Below are 20,051 nucleotides of genomic sequence, written 5' to 3' on the forward strand. Positions count from 1 at the left end.
GATAAAATAGATATTCAGTACCATAAAATTCTTATACATCATTGTATAAAGAACTTACGTGAAACTGTTTGGATTCTGATCGGAATTATTTCCTAGGTTTCCTAGGTTTGTCTTTTATAGGAAAAACGAAATAATTCCTATTGGAATCTATCTCAAACAGTTCAATAATATGTACCTTCATATCTTCAAGATTATTTTCAAACAAGATATATAATATATTGAGAAAAAGATACTTGAAAATTTATTTATGGGAAATAAGATTTATTTAAATATGATGAAATAAAATTTTATTCATATATAGCAAATGAGCCATCTTACAATTAGTAAAGGGAATTAAATATGATAATCTAATAATCTACCTGATAATCTAATAGCTAATCTCAAGATAAACAAATAAGAGAAACATTTTTTTGTTTAGAGAGGAAGTTGACAAAAAAACGATGATATTTTTTATTAATGGAAATATAAACCGTTGTAAAAGACTCTCTTAAAATTAAATATTTGTCTAAATTCAACGTAGATAATGAAAATAATATCAAGGCCATAGCATAGATTTTTCATAACATATAGACATGGGCGAACGAGCGGATTCAGCCACGTGGTGAACATTCGATTAAGGATTCGTGAATAATGTATACAATAGACAATAGATGTACTCGACGATAAATGTACGAACACATGCGCGAGAATTCTATATTAAGTTGATGGATATTCATAACTGGCATAGCACAAATATAGGAGGAGCGAGACTTCTTTTTTATGAGATAAGATGAAATTTTTAAAAAGCCTTATCTATACACGTGCGCGCGCCCGCGCGCGCACCACACACACACACACACACACACACACACACACACACACACACACACACGTATATCTCTCTAAATATATATTTCTTGATCACACATAAAAGACAGATGAAGAGACACAAAACTCGCATTGACATCAACTTGCATGAGATGGTGTAATTCTGTTATTTTCAATTTTCGCGAGTACTCTTGAGCTTTCGTGAATCCCAATGCGGATTGATGCGTGCGTGTATATGCGTGTGTACTTGTGCGTATCTGTGAATGTGTCTGGCGTCGTGGGCCGCCGTTAACCGCCAACCTTTATCCCTTCTTTCCCGGAATAGCACTCGACATTTCTCAGTTTTTAAATGATATATTCGAATATAGCCGTCCACTTTTTTTTCGTTCCACGCAACTTACAGTACAATTTCAAAAAAAAGCAAACTACGCTTTTGCAGAATTCTCTATGGACAGAGCTCCGAAGACCGAAGTTCGGAATCAAAAACGACGCGTAATATTCTTTCGGACATAGACTGAGATCGAACAGCAATTATTTAGCAAAAATAGATACCAGAGCTTTTTTTGTGTAGAAGCGTTTGCCTTACGTGTATATATAGACTCAACCATCCTACTTATATATGCACTATGATCGTATCGCATGCATACGTAAATTCTTGTCGTAACTTTGGTCATAAACTTACACGATGGCCTATTTCCAAATTTTACGGTTGCCAAGCCTTCGCTTTATCTTGTCAATGGTTACAAACTATCATTTTTTATCAAAACCTTTCTAAAATATATATATATATATAAAACATTGTTCGTCTAAAATATCATCTAGAATTCAGTCGGCAATTGACAAAAGAAAATTGTATAAAAAGCAGTGAAAAGAAAATATATTGTTCATTTTTCAATAGAAAAGTTTACATTTTTCATACTTTTACGTAAAGCTTGAAAGTATATTTACATATTGACATAAAATATAGAAATAATAATTATAATAAAATAATTTTTAAATATATCCTATTGTGCCCAATTTGGTACTACTTTCTTAATTAAAATTTTATTTATATTTAATAAGATATTTTTAAATAATAAAAATATTTAATATTAAAGATTTGAATTTGTGGGATAAACTAGAAATAAAATTAAAATTATTTTATTAAGAGATACAAATATTTGTAAAACTTTAATTTTTTTAAACAATTTAACAATTTACAAAATAATATATGTATTAATGATCTTAATATAAGTAATTTATCAATATTAACACCAAATGAATATCTATATCGTATCCCAGTTATCACGTTTAATTTTATTCAATAATTCAATATTGCTTAAATTTTTATTTGGTATTTCGAGAAAATTATACTTTCCACATACAAGTTCATTGCGTGTGTACTCTCGCTAACTATCGAGCTAACCCTTCTCCTATTCTTAGAACCACGAGACACCCTGCGCGAGGAAGCCCCTGAGATGTCCGAAGGGGTTGCTCTCACTTGTGATATGTTTAACGTCAAGTGCATATTATCCGCAAAATAATAATGGGATTAAATGATAAAACGTCACTAAAAGATTTTCCTTGGTAGGAAAATTTCTCCATGATGTTTTGGCAACTTCCTTAGTTGGGTTGCAACTGACTACGGATTGTATGACATTAAATCACAATGTGATTTATGCGTTACATAATACGAATTATGTGATAGAGACGTATTGCCTATTTGGTGAACGAAACAATTAATATGTCTATGTAATAAAGGATTACAAGTGACTCATTAGGTAATCACGTACACTCGGACGCTGAGTACACCTTTCTAATCTCGTTGACTGCCTTTTGACGGTAAGAGATCGCGGCCAACGGTTATTACGCGGAGGTAAGGTGATCGTTAAGATGTGGAAAACGCGTCCATCGGAGTAGAAATAATGACAATTTTCTCCGTGACATAATCGAGGAGCCAGCAATTCTGAAAGCGACACTTCCTCACAATATAAGAAAATATAAGTGTCGTATTGCGAAATAAACTAATACTTTATTACTAAAAATATTTTACAAATGGTATACCTTTTCTAAATCAAATGCTTATTAAGGCAAATATATTTATTATTATTATATTCCGTATATCGACGTTATTTTCTTTCTTGAATTCATATTAAAATGTACAAAAGTAATAATTCGTCCACAATTCGTCAGATTATACAAAAGCGAAATAATTGTATGAATTCACTTCATCTTCCACATCTGTCGGCTCCTCTCTTGTAGAGAATAACAAATAATAGCGATACGTTTCGCGGATGCATTTCCTTCGCTTTGGTCAGAAAACTTCAGTTACCTTGCGCGGTCCCCTCGCTCACTTTACAACAGCGGCAGGTTATCTACCCGCGAGCGAGTCGATTCTTCTCTTTCTGCTCTGTGTACATCCGCACCTCGAGTTCGTTCCTCACCTGCACTCACCTGTCTTCCGCTCACTTTCCTTGCCCTACGTGGACAGCGCTCTACTTTTGTTGCATTTAAACGACGCGACTCGCGCCGTTCCATATATACGAGTTTTCATGTCGTTGGTCAAAGGCCGTTTGTGTGTGTGTGTGTGTGTGTGTGTGTGTGTGTGTGTGTGTGTGTGTGTGTGTGTATGTGTGTGTGATCCTGTTAAAAGAAAGATCCTCCTTATTGCTTTCTTGTCGTTTCGTACTGCCCAACATCTCTAGTAACGAATTTTGAATCAGTTATTGATTTAACAAATTTACCTTTATTTTCCAAGGACAATTAGTAATTTCGTAGAGATAAAAATATGTGTATACATGTTAGATGTAACTATGTTGTAAAATTTATTTCTAATTGGTACAAAGATCTTAGATCTTTGTTTTGTTTACCATTGAGATAATTGAAAATGATAATGACTAAAGTATAAAGCATCCGCAAAGAGTTCCGGACTTCGATATCTTTGTACATAGAAATATAGAATGTGGAAATCTGTGATATTTATCTAATCACTGTCCAAACCAAATTTTATATATCGGGTTAACGAATGCACACGTGAATCGTAAAGATCGTTGAACCCGAAGAGGCGCTGACAGGACAGAGAATCCCCTCCTACGTCACAGAAGAGTGCCGAATATACATACAAGGTGCCCAAATAAAGCTATACATCAAGAGTGAAGTTGCATTCTTGAAGAAATTTGAAGTTGCTTTTATTAAACATTTAACTCGTTAATGTCAACGTTAACGTAAAAGAATTTTTTAAAAGTATACCAGATTTATTTAAAGAGAGAAATAAAAAAAAATATATATATATATGTATATTTTGTCAAAAGTTTTCACGACATAAAGTTTTCATGACGTAAATTTTCAGCGTATTTCTGACAATATTTTTACAAGTCGCCACGTCATTCGTTGAGCGTATTCGCATATTTTTAAACGCTCTACATAGCGTGGAACAGTCTATAGTTTTTGATACATTTCGATACATTCTCTTGGTTCGACTGCTATAATGAGGAAAATTCATCAAGATGAATTTCTTATATCCGGAGGATTTTCTTGTAAATACTCCCCGCTTCGTATTTTTATTATATCCAACGGCAGTGTACCGGGCGTGTCGGCATCGCACGCATATATGTACGTATCTATTACTCGTCCATATTCGTTCGTGCCGACAATATGTTCACGCTTATAATTCTCTTGCCGAATCATCCGTTTATAGCTGGCAATATGACAATATATAAAAGGAAGGTTAATTGTAATTTCGTAATAATAATTTTAATGATTGTCATATTCTCTGATTAAATCAGTGTTTAGAAATTATAGAACTTTGCAAGAAAAATAATAAAAATTTTTAGAAAAATTTCCTCAGCTCCATACAAGATTCTTGACTGTTAAATTAAAGATGCGATTTTAAAACTTTAGATTTACACTTGCACCTGTGAAGCAGCATTTGTGCATACAATGCTTTTAATCCTACGAATGTTTCGAGCTATTCATCTGATTCACCGAATGTCACGTTCGCTTACGGAACGAAATAGTGAAGATTCGACGGAGAACATCACGATTCTGATTTGTCAACTAGATTTTGCGCAATGTGATCTGCTACATTCGTTGCAATACCATCGTATCACTATAATCCGAGAAGGCTTCCTCGAATTCATATAGAATACCACTTGCTTCTTAAGATATAAATCTCGCTGATGGAGTGCTGGCAAAACGATTTTTCTGTGTTTGTCACATGTTTATATATTACTCTTAATTATTTGTGCATCAGGCTAATATCGTCAAAATAACATTGTTTTTTTTATATATAATATTATTATAAAATTTATATATAATAATTTTATAAGTATAGCGATTTAGCTTCAGAAAATTATTTTTATTTCATATCTTATTTTGATAATATAAAAAAAGAAACGTAGAAAATGTAGAAAGAAATATAAGAAAGGAAATATCCAAGTAACAAAGGATGATACTTGCGAGGACACGTATTGAAATATTTTTGGACTTTTTATTACACCGCATGAACGATTCTTGTGATGTTTACAGCCATGAAAAATGCTTAGCTCGCCAACACCTGCAGTTTTGCAATGAGGTCAGATACAAGATATCCAAAAAATAAATGCATATTTTCTTCTGAAATCAGATCTGAATTGTTTCGATCAGCAATGTATAACTAACTAATAATACATATTTTTAAATATCGATAGAAAAATATTCATCAAATCTGTGTATTGTATATTGAATTATCTCAAAATATAAATACGAAAAATTCTATTATAACACGCAGTAAAAATTATCTTTGTCACTATTTGTCTATTTCTTTTTGATGCTTTTGAATATATCAAATGTCATATTTTGTAATAAATTAATTGAGATGAAAAGCTTAAAAAAGATGTTATTCTATTTTCATGAATAAAGAGTTCATTAATATACAAAGTAAAGGTGATCAGAGCTTGGGAAGAAATCAATAAATGACCCGAGTCATGAAATTGACAATGAAATTAACATGCATATATATTCCATCGTTTTAAATGAATGGCCCGATAGAAGATCGAATAAATGATCGAATGCATAATGCGGAGAGTGACCCTTGATTACTGATCTTTCACCTATTCTGACCAGGTATATATTAATTATTCAAGAGGTTTCGGAGTTCCTCCGAAATTAATCGGTGAACTTATCGGAATATCGATCCTATCGTCCTCTTTATGCGAGAGATCCAAATTAGAGACGGTGCGTAACGGTTTTATTTCACGCAGGGAGATTTCGTGATGGGAGATCGCGATGGCTTTCGTACTGTGACTTTTGATCCCGTCGTTCAACGAGGTAGCAACAGACGTATCGAGAGCCTCGACGATTTCAGAGCGACGAGTTCTGTCGAGGAGATAGCGACCGTCGCAATACGCAGATGTACTTCGTGTCCAGATGTATCCGTGTACGGCGTGATACGCGCGCATTACGCGTGCATACACGTGTGCACGCCGTGTGTGGGTCCACCTGAGTGAGCAGACCTGAGTGAGTGAGCACGGAGGAGAAGGTGTCTCACATGGGTGCCTCTGTTCCCTGCAACACGAGTCCCACAGATGGGGGAGACATCCGGGCAGCTGACGTTCAAATGAAACTGACTGACTGACTTCGGCTTAACCGACTCCACATCCTCCTTCGATTAAGGAGAACTACGTCCGGAGAGGCTGGAGAACGCAGGAAGGGGGGATTTGTGTGTGAGCCATCAAATTATATTTCGTCGATATGTATATATCTTTATATATATATATATATATATATATATATATATATATATATATGGTCGGCTAGAATAGCCTTAAATATGCGTCGAATGAATATATCATGGGAAAAAGGACTATTCATGGTCTTTGCTTAGTTCCTTAAAATTTTGATTTTATCGCACATTTCTCCGACGTTATAATTTATGAGTGTTATAATAAATGTATTTTATAAAGCTACAAGTCAATTAATGTATGAATTTATCTGCGCTAAATCTTGCCTACACTTTAGACTAGCTTCATTATAATTGTTCGCAGCATTGTAATTATAATAGCGATATCACCTTTTTAACGTGTTCTTGATTTTTTTTTCTTAAATATTTTTATTTTATATTTGTTGGGCATTATTGAAAAAAATTCAATGTTTTAATATTTTTGAAAGTTGATTAAGCCAAGTATCATTTCTTAGAGATCAAAAGTCGATTGCCATTCTTCGAGCAGCCGAGAGCGCGTGATAATCGAATTGCTGAATGACGAAAGATCATCTTGCATCTATATTTTCCCTGACACTGGAAATCCGAGCGAATGTTTGTAACATGAACGATGCAGGTTGGCACTTGTGCGGTTGCTATCGCCTGATTAATCAGAGACAAGACGCTGAATCTAAAATTTGCCGAAAAAATTGACATCCACGCAAATATATATATATATATATATATATATATATATATATATATACATATATATTTATTAAAATGTAAAATTTACGTTCTATTCGGATTGTTATTATCGTGTAACTTGACAAAAAATTAAATTTATAGTATCTTAACTATGTAATATCTTTCATCAGTATCATTTAAAATTTTTATAATTTTTGGCTAAATAAGTTATTCATATATTCAAATGTATTATAAGATATTGTATCTTCCTCAACATAAATTAGTAATAATACTTTATCGAGGGAATCAATAATTTTCCATGACAATCTCAATCTACCCAGTTGCTAAACTTGTAATCGAAACGTCTTATCGTAATAACACCTTTGTTAAGTGAAGTTTCATTGCCATGTAATAAGTCGCAATTAGTAATATGGTCGGCATGAAAAATTACTCAGGCTAAGCTTTCTCGTCGTGAAAACGCGCGAGTATCGGGTTTATCCGTTAAAATTGCGTGGCATATACCTACGGCCACATGCGAGCACGCAATATGTCGCTTTCAGGAAATATAGCGGAGGAAAGATATCAATGAGACGAGCACGAGTCAACAATATCGCCTCAGTATCGCGCGCATAATCGTGTAATTCGTGTAAAACGATACGCGCGAGTTGAACGACTTGTAACCCTAAGCGTCGATCGACCAGCCATTCGTCTCATTACACATCAGATTTTGCTTATATAGAATCGCATTCGCGAATTTGCGAATAATTGCGCGTCTTATATGAAAGCCGATAAGAACTTGAGAATGTCGGCTGCCAACGAGAGCACCGACATGCAAAATATCTCTTTAACATCTTCATCTTCTTTCTCTTCATTAATTGCTTTCTGCGCGATTTATCTGAATATCAAATGCAGACAAATTTTTGTAATATTTACAATTATCTCATCAATATTTGTCATGTTGTTTGTTTTCTTAGAAGATATTTGAAGATACTTGAAAAATGAGGGATTTCCTAAAAAGATTCACTTTTTCAACAATTTTTCTATCCTACTCTCACTCTGTTCTTTCTCTGAGGCGATCGCGAACGAATTTTTGAAAGGTTCTCTGCTGTCCCTGTCGAAAGGAACACTCGTCGTTCGCGCAGGATACCGTGGGGCCACGACACGACAAGAGATGGTGGAGCGCCATTTGTACGAGGGGAGGACAGAGGAAGTAGAGAAAAAAGAGAGATAGCGTACCCCAGGGATGGGGAGTAGCCCGCCGAGAGCGAGAAGGCGAAAGAGACAGAGTGAGGGGGCCAGCCAGAGAGGGAGAGCACTGTGGGACCCGTGTGAGGGCGAGCGGGACCGAGCGAGCGAGAGACAAAAGGGAGGGAACGGATAAGAGGAAGCGTGGGCACTCAGGTGTGACTCTCCCGCGGGTTCTCCTGCGCCTCTCCTTGCCAGCAGCAACAGATACGCGCGGACCTTGGTCTCTCCCCGCGCGCGTCCGGAAGTACTCTTTATCTCTGTCGGTCTGTCCCCTTCGCCCGTACGTACTCCCGCGCGCGCGCGCTCACGTACACGCGCACGCATCACGCACGCATTACGCACGCGCGGCCCTGTCGCGCATGTAGCGCACGTAGTAACGTAACGTAACTCACGAAATCGCTGAACCGTTCTCACTCCTTGTTCTCGCGTGCCCTATGCTAACCTTCTTAATAAATTGCTTCGTAACTATATTCGATAACTGCTCTTTGTTCGTTTTACGTTTAATCTTTTAATTAGCGAGAAACTTTGTGCAACAGAACAGTCATCAATTCCATACTGTACTATCTGGACTTTGCGAATTTAATCGCGGAGTAAAAAAACAAAAAAAAAAATCTTTGTCAGACTGCGAATAGAATGAATAATTTTTTATCGCGAATCTTACATCTCGAGTAAATCCTTTTTTGATGAAATCGAATGTAACGAATGAATTTGCAGATAAAAAGTAATAATTCTATCTTTTGACATACATAACTTTTAATAAATAACTGCTGAATTCAATAAGAGAGAGGAAAAGTTTCTTAATTATATCGAACAAAATCTGAACAAAATTTTGGAATTTTCAGAATTCCGGTGGATGCCGGTGGATGTGTACGATGTAACATGTGTACGTATCAAGGTATATGTATATAAGTAAAGTTTACGTCGGCCTATGATTCAGCGCATTTCCTTTACCCCGTCCTACACATTATCCACAAAAAAATTACCTATCAAGAGTTTGTCTCTCCGTGATATCAGATAATCGACGTGCCACCCCTCGTTTCGTATCCCGGACATCGACTCAACGAAATTTCCTGGCGTACTCGGATAATCGACGTGACGGTTACCAACGGGTGTGCGTAGCAGGTGGTGCGTATATACCAATACCGAGATAATATAGGTACAACGCGTGATATACGGATATACATCTAGTCACAAACAACTCGGCAATATTCAACCAAAAAAAGAGAAACAAATATATTGGGATATTAATAAAAAAGAACTTTCGAATAAAATCTTGTATGTCACATATTTCTGTATTTTATTATTTATTCAGAATTTAGGGATATTTGAAAAAAAAAAAAATACCTCTTGATATCTCAAGAATGTAAACGTATTACATAAAGAAAAGTTTCAATACGAGTATATTCAAGAGTTAACAATTCAAGATAAGAAGAACTGTTTAGTTGGAAAACACGAGGATGTAAAATACGGGATAAATAAAGAAAGGACCATGAAGGTAAATAAGATGACCGTAGGCAAAAAAAAAAAAATATAATCATGATCCAACAAGAGGAAAATATTCATAATTTAGAGAAACTTCCGGTCGTTTCTTTCCATGTGCAAATAATGAAATAAAAAAAAAAAGATCGTATCAATTTTGTTTATATGGATCTCCTTGGCGATGCGTGATGAAAGAAAGAGTAAGAAAAAAAGTTACAAGAGCGAAATGAGTGGTACGGCGGAATAGTCGTTTCCCCGGTCGACTCTAATCGGATGAAGAGATCAACATGCTGGACAAGCTTCCCGGCTAGCTACTAATATAACGCACGATACAAAAGCGCTTAATTTAATTGTTTAGATACTCTTATGGTCACGAGTATTGCAAAAGAAGCTGCGCACTGTAGTTGGAATGAGAAAGCTTTAATTGATCACCCCATCTATTCCGTAATTCCGTTTTTTAAGATACATTGCACATGTCCCCCAGTTTTCCATAATAAAAATTACGAATAATCTATAATAAGATGCGTTTTTTTTTACATTTTTACTAACTTGTAAATAACAAGGCTCAATTATATTATCTCGTATCATCGCTAGTGACACTCCTGTATCTAGAATTTAAAATTTAATAATATAAATAATATATAATTGAATTTAATACAAATTATTTCTCAAATAATGTCAGAAAAAACATTCACGACAGACATTAGCTTCTAAAAAGAAAATGACATAATAATCGATCGACACAAATTGCACATTATACTTCTTTCCGGGCGCACGTAATGCAATTCCATGCATAAGATTAAAATAAAATGAGTCGTTAAATTGTTGTATTCCTTCTCAGTAAGCCACGATTACATCTCCTCAGCGTTACCACGACCAGGGAACGAAGGGAAGGGCGGATCGCGCGAGAGACGAGGGGACTAAAATAATTACGGGAAACCGAGGTTTAGAGAGCACCGAAGAGGAAAGGGAGCGAGAAGAGACGCGAGAAGAGCTAGGGGCAGCTCACAGTGGAGGAGAGACGAGAAGAGATTCCGGAGAAGCAATGCTAATTCCTGGCTCGGAGCCTCTGTCAGTCGAGAGCCTCCGAGAGGTTTCTCACCTTCTACGGTTTCCCTCCTCCAACCTACGTGAGGGCCACTCGTCGGGGATGACTTCGCTCAGCACAGCGTCGACTAATCTGTTGACCTCGTCCAGCTTGGAGACCAGTTGATTTCTTAGTTATAATTTGATACATATTATAATTGCTTTAATTTAAAAAAATGATGAAATATTAATTTATTTAATTCAACACGAGTCATTATTTTTATAAAGGAAAAATTGTATCAGTACAATTTAATTGTTAAAAAAGTATATATATATATATATATATATATATAAGATATAAGACTATATCTTATATGTATTAATCTGTCTAATGTCCGATTCCATTAATGTAGATTAACTTTAATCTCGGTTCAACTTATCCTTCATTTTTTTCTAATTCTAAGAACTGAAAAGGTAGAATCGGGCATAAATTAACTAATAAAATTTAAATAAAATAAAATGTTTAAATCGTATACTATTTATTATTAATTTAAATATTAATTATTTCTAAAATTTACGTATTAATTAGCAATAGAACGATATATATAATTAGTTATTTTTATAGTTAATGTAAATGCATTTATTCAATCAAACATACACGTATATTTTAGATCTGCGATTTTTGTGTGCTGTCTCAATTTACATTGCATTTGATTGCATTTTGTTCGGGAAAATATGTTCTTATCTGTGAAAACAAGTATATGCAGCTTTAGTTTCGAGTTTTATGATATCTTTTCAAAATATTTTTTGTTTTTACGATAATCAAAAATCAAAAATCTTGAACAAATTTCGAACAATTTAACTACTAAAAAATATGTGTCGGTTTTTTTCAATCTAATTTATTTGCAAAGATTTCAATCGAAAAGTCCATATAATTCTTTTTAAGATTATCATCTATAGAAATTGTATGACATCTAGCGGATATTACATGAAACGTATAAAACTTAAATGATAATTAATATATTATTAAACTTCTCGAAATAAGATAATTTTAATAATTCATTTTCCTATATTTTTTATGTTTTTGCTTCTATATATGTCATTAATTTTAAATATTAAAAATATTATCATCATTATCTTTTTAAATCTTTTCGCTGTTTTTTATACACTCTCTGGAATAATTACTAAAATCTCCTACGTATGTTTAATAATAATAATAAATTACATCTGATCTGATGAAGATATTAATGCTCTCGTGAACTTTTATCTATTCTTCAGCGATTTGTCATTTAGCGAACAGTTACGATCGCAATGTGAGAAATGCTACATTCATCCACCCTGGCGAAGCAGAACGACCGTTACATCGTAAAGCCCACCGCACAGAAATTTACATAAGTGCATAAGCACAATGTAAGCGTCTCGACTAATGAAACACTCAAAATAAATTCTACGCAACAATATGGTGGCTTACGTTGAGCATCTCATCGAGCAAGGTACTTATGTGCTACGCCTGTTACTGTTATGTCAATTTGTGTGCGGCGATCTTAAGTTCTGCCAGTCGACTTCTCTTCTGCATCAACGACCAAAGAAAGAAAACCACGCATGAGCGTCTCTAATATGCCCCTCGTTCGCGATCGTTCGGAAAGTTGTTGCGTATTTCTCGATAAAAACACTTCCCGAACGCTCGAGTGAAATGTACTCATTTAGAACGGATTGCACCAGTCGTCAATTAGCGCTAATCGTGGTTAATTTCCTTTGTACACGTCACATGCCCGTAGCCTAGCTTTATGATCAAGTAGAATAGATTAGGCACTAGGCTAATCAGAGGATAATTAAAATATACATCTTCAGGTTTAATTATTTTCTGAGTCATCTATTTCTTATCTTATATAATAAATCTTTAAATATATTTAACTTAATTTTTCAGCTTCACATTTTTTCACACATATTTACCAAGAGTAAGAGCTTTAATTACGTGGAACAAAATTGCAGTGTACGATGTGTCTATTGATCTATAATAATAGTTATTATTAATTGATGGTACAATATATTATGATTGCGCGCAAATAATGCAACAATTCTTATCTACATCTCGTCTATATCTTTGCATTACAAAAAACGAACGTAAAAGAAAATTGATCAAAATGATTGCTTAAAGATTATCCGAAATTATTAAAAATTTAAGAATATGATATGATGGACGACAGATCATAATTCATTGCTGCCCATGATTGTCGGAAGCTATCGATACCGTAATGTTCGGGTACTAACCGGAAGTAAGATCCCCGTGTATCGTGCATCGCAGAGCCGTCAGAGAGAAGGAGAAAGGATACAAGAGACGACTTTATACTTTCTTAACAAGCGACTCAATAAATCGATCACGTAAAAGAAACGTATACGCAACGGTTTTTTTTGCATATTCATGCACGAACATTAGTTTAAATGCATTCATTGGCAGTCTTTGATTTGACCTATTTTGTACGCTACCATCACGTTACATAGTTTTAGAAAAGCAAAAGACATGTAAACACGATTTTTGCTGAACAATGAAAAGGACAATTGCCAAGTAAAATTTCGCTTGTCTCTTCAAATTAATTAAAGCCGTAAATCATTTTTTTTTTATTTTAGTCTGATAGAAAAACAGATCTTGAAAACTCGAAACTATTTTTCAAATTATACATGCAAATGTTTCACAATAATAATATCTAATCTGAGCAGCATTGCGAAAGGGTAAAAAAAAACAATGAATCAACATTTCCACAAAAATAACCCTTTTTTCATCTGAAAAAAATATCTTTTACGACCTTAAACAACCCGGAGCAACTTATTCGCATATTTCCTTCAACGAAAAGTAATAATTCTGGACCTATTGTAAGATGCTATGAGATATTTTCCTCACATCGTCATCGTTGCTCGTGACAAATCCTCCTTTCCCAATGAGAAAACTCAATAAAAAGTACCGGGTGGCGATCACGATCTCACCGCATCTAAAATCACTCGGCGGTCCTCGTGATTGTATTAATTCACTTGACGGAATACAGAATACGGGACGCAGGGTGTATACAGATGCCCCGGGAGTTCGCGTGTGGATGTATTGTCTTCTCGGCTCCTTTCTCGCATTAGCATAAGAATTCAGCGTGTGCCTGATGCGCCTATCAATCGGATCCCCTCCCCTCCCCTCCCCCCTCCCCCTTTTTGTCCTCTCCCCTTTCCCATCTGATGAATCAAGACTTAAATCTTGCACCATGATCAACCGGCAGTCCGAATGTCGAAATGTCGTCATCATCGATCGAAATCTGAAACACGTTGGCCCGTAAAACCGACAACTCTGGCCTCAAATAGCCGACACCTCGGAAAGTACAACGATGTTGCGACATGCGAGGATCGATCTTGTCTCGCCGATCGGGACTCTTAATGGTCGCATTTTGCTGGCAAGATTTTGCTGGAATTTAATATCAAGGACGAAAAGATGTGCGAGCGGACCGGAAATATAAATATACGTACCGCATAAAATTATATATTGTGACTTCACTTAAAGAATAACAAAGATATTTTAAACATTTTTTTTTTTTTTTTAATCACTTTTCAATTATCATAAGACTTTAAATGCTCGCCAGCTTTAAGTTTGTTACGCTTTTTATTTATTTCTGTTCATTTTAGTTTCCTGCTTTCATCTATTTCTAAAAGGCGCAGTATTATTAAGTATAATACGGCAAAGTATAGCAAATCTCTTTCAGGTGAAAATATAACGTATACGTAGGTATGGCCAATACTAGCGTTACTTGTGTCTTATTTAGCATAAATTTTCGACATGATAATTTTCAAGTGCTTCGTCTTATGAAGTGACCACGTGCTCCCATCCAATAAGAGTCGTGGTTTAAGAGTCAAGAGGACCGGCTCGTTTCGGCGCGAATGCGCACCGCGAAGTCGAAGTAAGGAACGAAAAGATCGACGATCCAGTGGCTCCAGTCCCAAGAACAGAAATTGTTACGTGCTCGCTCCGGCAGCGTGATCCGAATGCTCATGCGAGTGGCGATCGGCCGCGGTCATCCAGAGCCGAGAGGAAAGGCTCACGAGAGTCCCGTAGCGTTACTCAAGCGCGAAGGAGCTTTCTTCGATGGATGCGCACACGCACATACGTACACGCACGCGTGAGCAGTGCCGTACGTATCCGTTATTATGAATAAACGATAAAAAAAAAAAATGTCGCGAACAATATTAGTTATTATCACAAAGTTATCGTGTGTATATATCTGATGCATGTGAATTGATAATTACAGACAAGAAAAAAATATAATGATAATGATAACAATAGAAAAAAAAAAAAAAACAATAGAGAAACAATAATGTCTCTTGCGCGTGTTACCATTCTCATCTGGTCGAAAGTTTAAGATAAGCAAACTATTATCACAGTGGCTACACTCGGCCGTCACGGAGTCTATTTTCGGACTTTTCCAAGCCCGCAAGACGGACGAAGGCGATAATTTCGTGTTCGGGGCGCAAAAGTGGCTAATCACGTTGTTACGCACGTTAAAAGGCGATTCGTCCGTCCACGCGGAAGCAGAGAACGGCCCACGGCTCTCTGCATCTATCCCTCGCTCGCACCTCTCGCTCGCAGGACACGTACTCGTCGTGTCCCCGTACACGTCCTCGCGTGTACGCCGCGCCACGGTGTATGTATCGCCGCGCCGGTGCGTGTACGCGTCGTCTGCTCGGTGCGTGTACAACGCGCGCGCGGTGCGTGATACCGAAACGGCCGACCGGGATGTCGGACGGGAATCTGCGCGCCGGCGATATCGAGGGCAGGCTTTCGCGAGGAATTTAAAGAGCAGATCGATCGTAATCTACGGCACGCCCTAAGTCTTCTCGAACGCGTCCGCTTTCCGCCGGTTTCAGGTTTCTTCCACGCTCCCAAATTGCCCGGATCGAATAGACGGAACAATAGCCCGAAACAAAATCGGAACGTCATTAAAATATGATGATTAATCATTTTTTTTTTTTTCACGATTTCTCAAAATCGTACGTTTTATTTCGAGCCACGTAGATTCTATTTCGGTAGAAGGATATCAATGTTTTATATTTAGAATGAAATTAAATGATAAATATAAAAAGCATTATTTTTTTAGAGATATTATGTTTGCCATAGGGAATTATATTAGTTTCACTATAATCTTCATTTATTTAATAATGTATATATATAATTTATGAGTAGTCTAGAATTAAAAAGGTTCTCTGTTGTTCGAATTTTCGGTTTTACATTTTTTTTGTACATTTTTATAACTTTCTTTCTAGAATTCTTTGTACTTGCTTTATTCTATGTTAGAAATGAAAAAAAAAAAAATTGCAATGGAGATGTTCTATCGTAATGTAAAACAAAGACTCATAAATTATACATCGATTATCGATCATCGCTTTATTTCCATTGTTCCTCCGATTTGGTACCAGTAATTTCACTGATAAAACGATCAAAATCAAATCTTCGTAATACGGGATTGTACGGGATTGTTTTGCTAAACAATGTTTGGATAAATGTTGTTTACCACGATACGAATAAGCTGTTGTCCATCATGAGGTATTGTCTATCATACGCTGAAATGTACAACAATCCTACAACAGTCCTTTCGCTTAATGTCTGGATATTTAATGCGTTCTACTCACCAAACAGGTAGACGTTTATGAATGCAACTGGCATTGCCTGTGGGTGAGAGCGCCGAATATGGATGGCAGCCGAAGATGACCGGGAGCGATGAGACTGCTTATCGAATAAGGACGTGACGTAGCCGCGGTTTGACCTATAAGGCAAACGGATTGCTGTTAATAGTCAATATGCATTAGACAAACAATGAGCGGATCTTCAGGCCGCACACGATGCCCGACTCCTCTACGACGTTCCAAAGATTTCAAACAGCGGCAGAAAGCTACATATGTAGCTAAATAACACTGGAAACTGCTTGATATAGCAATTATATATATTTTATCTTGTAAATTATACCTTGTAAATTTTAATGCTAAACATCAAATAAAGAATATTAATATATATATATATATATATATATATATATATATATATATATATATAATGTAAAAATGAAAGAGAAAGAGAAATGGTTATAAGTTTTACTTTCTACGGTGTACCATTTTTGTGTAAATAAAAAATATATTATTTATTTTATAAGCTAAAAAAATGTAACAAATATAAATTAAGAATAAAAAATGCTTATAAGCTGAAGTTAAATTATTGTCGTTTACACCGTCTTTTATTCGCGTATTAAACTTTCAAACAAAAATTATGAATGACACATATGTAATAATCTATAACCAATCAAATAGTTAACATTAAGCAATCAATGAAATAATAAGAAAATTTCTGAAGAATTTTACAAAAAATTTAAATTGATCATGATTCTCGACTCAGAATCATCAAGTTCAGATATAAAAATTAAAGATAATGATTATAAAATAAAAAATTCTAAGGTAAATATATAATTAGTTTTCAATTAGTTCTAATTAATCGAGTAATCAATCTCACATTAAGTACTAATTATTATTACTTTTTTGGGAAATATTTTACTCTATCTTTTTCTCCTATTAAAATTTTAAGTACAATTATCGTATAAAAATGATTTATATATTTTTCATATTCAGTTTAAACAATTAACTAATTGACTATTACAATCGATTATTCAATACATCCATTTGATCTTATTCCAGATCAAGATATTATACTTAAGTATAATGTGCTTTGCTACTAACTGTCTAAGCTCAATTGCTCTTGAAGCTGGTTCACGCGGTTCATTTCGTTCTAGTTTATCAGCGAGACCCGCGGTCTTTAATAATTTATTTCTTCGAAATTACAGTAAATAAGCTTCGATCTTACACCTTTAATTAATATGGATGCCTTTAATTAATGTGTAGAGAGTAATTTTCTATTTAATATAATTCTTAGATTTAAGAATTAAAGTCATGACGGGAGATGTGCTTGCGGCGTTAGTATCAACAACAATGCTAACGATTGGTGATATGTATGGAATCCCGTATCTTTATTTGCCATGGCTTGTCAATACAATAGAAGGAATGGCTTTCCATGAAGGGCCAGCTCTTTTTGGATTGGCATATACTGTGTTACCCAATGCAACTGTACCTGCGGGATTGTTTATATTTATAACACTGCTTTTATATGGTAAAGATGCTTAAAAATATGTAACTAAAATTCAAAAACTTTATTCAGATATAATGAAAAATTATTTATTAACTGAAAACTCATAAATGTATGATTCATCTTATGAAGAATGTTAGCAGAAATTTTTAATACAAAGTTTATTTCTTTGAAATTATAAATTATTAATATTTCTAAGAATGATGCAATATTATTATAAATTAACATAACATTATGCCTTTTAATAAAAAATATAAAGTACCAAATATTTTTCTATAGTGATAATATAAAATTTAAGTTGGCAAATTTTAAAAATGATTTAGTAATTTAAACTCACAATTAACGATTAAGTCGAATAATTTATAATTAAATTTTATTTTCCAGTGGAAGAACTATGCATCTGGAGAGATATTTTCATAAATTTTGAACGCTGCTGGACAAAATATAATAGAAACAACAAAAAGAAAGATACGGAATGGACAAAGATGACAAATAAAGAATTATGCAATGAAGTAAAAGAAAGTCTTAACGAAAATATAATTTCAATAATAGATCAAGATCCTATAATTCATTTCAATAATAATCATAACATTGAGTCTTCTATGAAAACTATAAAAAATAATGTATCAATTAAAAATTGCCATAATAGAAGTCCACCAGTTATAGAGATGACCGGTTAAATAAATAAATCAATGTTTTTTTTAAATAAACAGGACATTTAAATTAATTATAATTTCTGATATAAAAATTAAAACAATTATAAGGTAAAAAATTCCAAAATAATAACATTAGCATATTACATTGATTTTAATCCGTTCTTCCCAGTTTTTTCAATTAAAATGCGATTAAAAAGATTAACAAATACATTATCAAATAGAACAATACTATTGTAATAACTCAATTATATTTATATTTTATTATATATATATTTTATTATATATATATATATATATATATATATATATATATATATATTAGTCGACAATTTTAAATATATTATCTAATTATAACTTGATTTTTCTGATAAAAATCGTATTTTGTAAACTATTGAATTTTTATTTATTTCACAAAATATAATTGTTATATTTATCAGACAATTTGAGTCTCAAAATATACTGTACATAACAAATTTATTGTTTTTCTTTCTTTAATTCTTCTCAATTTTTTTCTTAATAATTAAGAAATATAGAATATTGATTCGTTAAGAACTTTTGCTCACACATTTCATCCTATGACTATATCTAGGAAAGCAATTTGACAACTCAGTAAAAGAGAAAATATAAAACAGAAGTGATTGTTACGACATACCAATGAATCGTTGCAAGAATCATTCGTCCAATGATTCACATGACACTCCCCAATATCGCGGTTCGATACATCGTTCGAAAAATCCTAATACCTAATAACGTATATCCGATGTTTATTATGAGAATTGTTTTCCGGGATAATAAAAAAAATTATTTGAAACATTCTGTTTAGGAATTGTCAAAGAAAGGATGTCCCAAAGTTTTAACATGATACCGACACGAATGCAAAAACGTGACGCTGAACAACAAAACGAACGACGATCGTGGATATCGATCAACGCTTACAAACGCGGATATTAATTAACACATACACATCGACTTTCGCCATTGTCAGCACCCGTTGACTTGTCTTTTTTTTCTCTACGCGAGTACACGCACGAACCGCGGAGACGATTTCGCATTGTAAATTCCAAGGACCCAATCCCGCGGGAAAGAGATTGGCGCATGCGCGCCTTATATTGCTCCACTCGATCCAATTTGTTTATCAAATCTTTATATGTCGGCGACGATGTGTCTAAGAACAATTTTATATACATATTATAAAAAATATAACATAAATCTGCAAACGTATGTTTTATTTTCAACGTAAAAATAAAATGCAAAACAAATCTTACCTTCTTTCGAACTCATCACGCCACGCTACGATGCAAAATAAGCTGCACATTTACGCATGCGCGTAATAAAT

General features: G+C 34.4%; 1 protein-coding gene and 1 long non-coding RNA gene across 6 annotated transcripts in view; one reads left to right on the forward strand and one right to left on the reverse strand.

The window, feature by feature from the left end:
• LOC148936542 (uncharacterized) overlaps window positions 1–19,876 on the reverse strand; it is a 49,840-nt gene extending 29,964 nt beyond the window's left edge. Inside the window, exons 1-4 of one of the 5 annotated variants that reach the window (XR_016139444.1) lie at window positions 19,585–19,876; window positions 19,368–19,458; window positions 16,562–16,695; window positions 16,054–16,510 (exon numbers count right to left, since the gene is read on the reverse strand). This is a non-coding gene — a long non-coding RNA (uncharacterized LOC148936542). Of the gene's footprint in view, window positions 1–16,053; window positions 16,511–16,561; window positions 16,696–19,367 lie in introns of those variants that run through there. The other 4 variants (XR_016139445.1, XR_016139447.1, XR_016139446.1 and 1 more) reach the window with 4 other exon arrangements.
• Window positions 17,303–18,739, forward strand: LOC148936543 (uncharacterized). Its single transcript, XM_089077853.1, has 4 exons — window positions 17,303–17,377; window positions 17,615–17,759; window positions 17,850–18,083; window positions 18,444–18,739. Exons 1-4 carry the CDS (start codon window positions 17,303–17,305, stop codon window positions 18,737–18,739), a joined length of 750 nt encoding a protein of 249 aa, XP_088933979.1.
• Window positions 19,877–20,051: the final 175 nt, after the last annotated feature.

Source organism: Pogonomyrmex barbatus, unplaced genomic scaffold (assembly GCF_055798465.1).
Source record: "Pogonomyrmex barbatus isolate J1 unplaced genomic scaffold, ASM5579846v1 scaffold20, whole genome shotgun sequence".
Taxonomy (NCBI): domain Eukaryota; kingdom Metazoa; phylum Arthropoda; class Insecta; order Hymenoptera; family Formicidae; genus Pogonomyrmex; species Pogonomyrmex barbatus.